This window comes from Myotis brandtii, unplaced genomic scaffold (genome assembly GCF_000412655.1).
Source record: "Myotis brandtii unplaced genomic scaffold, ASM41265v1 scaffold4568, whole genome shotgun sequence".
In the NCBI taxonomy this organism is placed as follows: Eukaryota; Metazoa; Chordata; class Mammalia; order Chiroptera; family Vespertilionidae; genus Myotis; species Myotis brandtii.
In genome coordinates, this window is record NW_005367464.1 from 8,023 (window position 1) to 11,820 (window position 3,798).

The following is a 3,798-nucleotide window of genomic DNA, read 5'->3' on the forward strand; positions in this document are numbered from 1 at the left end:
GTACCAGGCTCCCTGTATATGAGCAGTGCACCACTTGTCATCAATACTTGTTAATATTCTTTAACCTGTTGGGCAAGAATTTTTTTCACAGCACTGATTCTTTTTATAGCTGTAAAGACACACATGTATATGCTCATATATTAATCTTATCTCAGATGAGATACATTCTTTGGTTCCAATCATCTGAGTCAAAGGATCATGTTTGTGCATCTGGGGGAGTGGGGATTGCTGGAAAATATATACACTAAGCCATTTTCAGTGCTAACATTCAGGGAGTAAAAATGTGATGAGAAATTTGAAGAAATCTTTTTGTTTATAAGAACCTTTTCTGTTCATAAGTTTCTGTATTGCCTGAATTTTTACGCTGAACATGTTTTGTTTGGGGAATAAAAAAATATTTTTTCAAAAACCATGTTTATTATAAAACACTTGGGGAAAAGAAGACAGTTGAGTTAAACAAGAAAATTGGCCATAAATATTTAAAACATTTACATATGGGCATATGTGTATGCCTTGTTTACCATGATATCCTTTTGGTCTAAGAACAGTGCCTAAGAAATAATAAGATCTAACTAATATTGAATGAATAAGTGAATAATTGTTATTATGCCAGAGGCCTGGTACATGAAATTCATGCACGGGGTGGGGTGTCCCTCAGCCCGGCCTGCAACCTCTCCAATCTGGACCCCTTGGGGAATGTCTGACTGCCGGGTTAGGCCCAATCCCTGTGGGATCAGGCATAAACCCAGCAGTCGGACATCCCTCTCACACTCTGGGACTGCTGGCTCCTAACCGCTCGCCTGCCTGCCTGCCTGATTGCCCCTAACCACTTCTGCCTGCCAGCCTGATCGCCTCCTTACTGCTCCCCTGCTGGCCTGATTGCCCCCAACTACCCTCCCCTGCAGGCCTGGTCACCCCAACTGCCCTCCCCTGCAGGCCTGGTTGCCCCCAACTGTGTTCCTTTGCTGGCCCGATCGCCTCCAACTGCCCTTCCCTGCCGGCCATCTTGTGGTGGCATCTTGTGATGTCGCACGTGAGGCCACTTAGGCTTTTATTATATAGGATTTGAATTATAATGTAAATATGGTTTTGCTTATATAAATTGATATTATATTGTTAGCATTTTATTGTAAAAAATCTGAATTTTAAAATTGGTTTTATTAATTCTACTAGAGACACGGTGCATGACATTCGTGCACTGGGGTGGGGGGGGTGTCCCTCAGCCTGGCCTGCACCTTCTCACAGTCTGGGACCCCTCGGGGGATGGACCTCATCTGGCAGTCAGACATCCCTCTCGCAGTCTGGGACCCTTCGCTCCTTACTGCCCACCTGCAGCAGAAGTGGGAAAGGCTCCCGCCGCCACCACTGCGTTGGCCAGCTGTGTGCCCGGCTTCTGGCTGAGCAGCACTCTCTCTGTGGGAGCACACTGACCACCAGGGGCACCTCCTGTGTTGAGCATCTGCCCCCTGGTGGTCAGTGCATGTCATAGCAACCAGTCTTTCTGCTGTTTGGTCAATTTGCATATTAGCCTTTTATTATATAGGATAATTTTGTAGACAGCATATAGTTATATCCTGCCAATCTTTGTTTTTGGGAAATGTAGTTTGCTTACATTTAAAGTAATTACTGATAGTGAAAGACTTATTACTGCCATTTTGTTAATTGTTTCCTTGGTATCATACCTTTTATTTTTGACCTTCATTTCCACTTTTAAAGCTTTCTTTTGTGTTTGGTTGGTGTTTTGTGTGTGTGTGTGGTTTTTCTGTAGTGATATGTTTTGATTCTCTTCTCATTTCCGTCTGTGTATATACTGTGAATTGCATATCTATATATATAAAAGGCTAATATACTAAGTGTCTGACCATTCGACCGTTCAACCGGTAGCTCTGCCGTGCATTGACCATCAGGGGGCAGACGCACAAAGCACAGGCATGGAAACATGGAACAGACTGATGAATCTCAGAGGGAATGGGGAGGTTGGAGGGTGGGAAGAGATTAAACAAACATCTTATATGCATACTAGAGGCCTGGTGCACAGATTCATGCTCCGGTGGGGTCCCTCAGCCTAGCCTGCGGAGATTGGGCCAAAACCCACAGTCTCACATCCCCTGAGGGGCCCCGAATTGTGAGGGGGTGCAGGCCAGACCGAGGGACCCCACTGCGACAAGATCCATGCACCGGGGCTCTAGTATTACATATAATGTCTTAAAGTTATAACAACATATTTTAAACTAATAAGAACTTAACTTTAATTGCTTATAAAAACCCTATTTCTTGATAAATTTAAGAAATAATAAAGATATATAAAGAAAGTAAAAAAGGAAAGACTTGCTTCCACAACATACAAAGGTCTCAAACTCAATAAAAAGGAAACAACCCACTTGAAAAATTGGGAAAAGATCTGAACAGTTTACTTGAGAATCTCACAGTTAGCAAAGAAGTACAAAAAGGTACTCAACATTACTTGTTATTAGGGAACCGATAAATAAATAAACAAATTCCTTTCCAGCTACATCTCACCCCCCACTGAATGTTGCCCACAAGTTTCACTCTTTTCCTTCTGTCCCAAAGAGGGGCTGAGACTCCGGCAATACCTCCTCCCAACCTTGGGGCACCACATCAGAGAAGGGAGTGCAAAAGTGAGCAGAACATCACAACATGCCCTACTGTTCTGAGCATGGCTTAGCTGTTTGGGCATTTGTTGGCTGCTGCAGATCCTTGACTGTTTCAAGAGCCCCAACAAAGCCATTTTAGTCTGTTTACTTGATGTTTCTCTGAAGGAATAGGGCCTGGACCTTCCCAGTCTGCTTCTTCCAAATTTCACCATTAAAGGGCACTTAATTTTAAAAATTAATTTCCCCAAATATTCAGAACCTAAATTTGCCTCTTTTATTGCATAGCAATTATGATAATAGTCATATTTATTGAGCACCTACTGTGCCAAGCACTGTTATGTACACTTTACTCATTTAAATAACTCGTTAGGACTTTATGACCTGCTAGGTAATATTGTTGTCCCCACTTCGTAGATGAGAAAGCTGGGTTACACAGAGGAATGCATGTCTACATGGAACTAAGACACGTGGGGATGGAGCTTTAAGTCTTCAGTTGGAGACATGAAGCTATTCATGGTTTTATGTGACTTGGGAGGAGGTGGCTACAGTAGACCAGAAGAAGTTGGCTGGATCGCACCCCGCCCCTAACTTTTCTGGACTCTTTAAATGATTTAAAATGGGGTCTTAGGCCGTGAGCTATGCTCACACTGGAATGTGACTGTGACAGTGGATTGGGGAAATAAGTGCCCTTTTCCTGTGAAGCAGGAAGTAACACATGGTGTGTGATCTTGACCAGGAAGGCAAGAGAGGCCCCAACCCAGCCCTGTGGTGGGTGAACAGCCAAGGAGACGAAGTGAAGTGGAGTTTCAGAGAGCTGACAGACTTCACCTGCCGCGCAGCCAACGTCTTCACGCAGACCTGTGGCCTGCAGCAGGGAGACCGTCTCGCCTTGATTCTGCCTCGAGTGCCTGAGTGGTGGCTGGTGGCCATTGGCTGCATCCGAACAGGTCAGTGACTCAGAGAGACCCGTAGAGACCTTAGGGATGTCCTGGAGCCAACTGGTCCAGGAACACTAGGTGCTTCCTCTTCCCTACATTCTTTCTTCTTCACAGTTGTATTCTTTCTCAGACTCCCTCACATATATTACCCCTTATCCCCCACTCTCTCCCTCACCCTCACATACGTGCAAACACAATGTCTCACACACACACACACACACACACACACACACACACACACACAC

At 44.6% G+C, this 3,798-nt stretch overlaps 1 protein-coding gene across 1 annotated transcript in view; it reads left to right on the plus strand.

Annotated features, from left to right (window-relative positions):
- The first annotated feature begins 3,325 nt into the window (after positions 1 to 3,325).
- LOC102250855 (acyl-coenzyme A synthetase ACSM1, mitochondrial) overlaps positions 3,326 to 3,798 on the plus strand; it is a 3,730-nt gene continuing 3,257 nt past the window's right edge. The window contains exon 1 of the mRNA XM_005875272.2: positions 3,326 to 3,562. Coding sequence (XP_005875334.1) covers positions 3,331 to 3,562 — 232 coding nt within the window. The 5' untranslated portion in view covers positions 3,326 to 3,330. The remainder of the gene's footprint in view (positions 3,563 to 3,798) is intronic.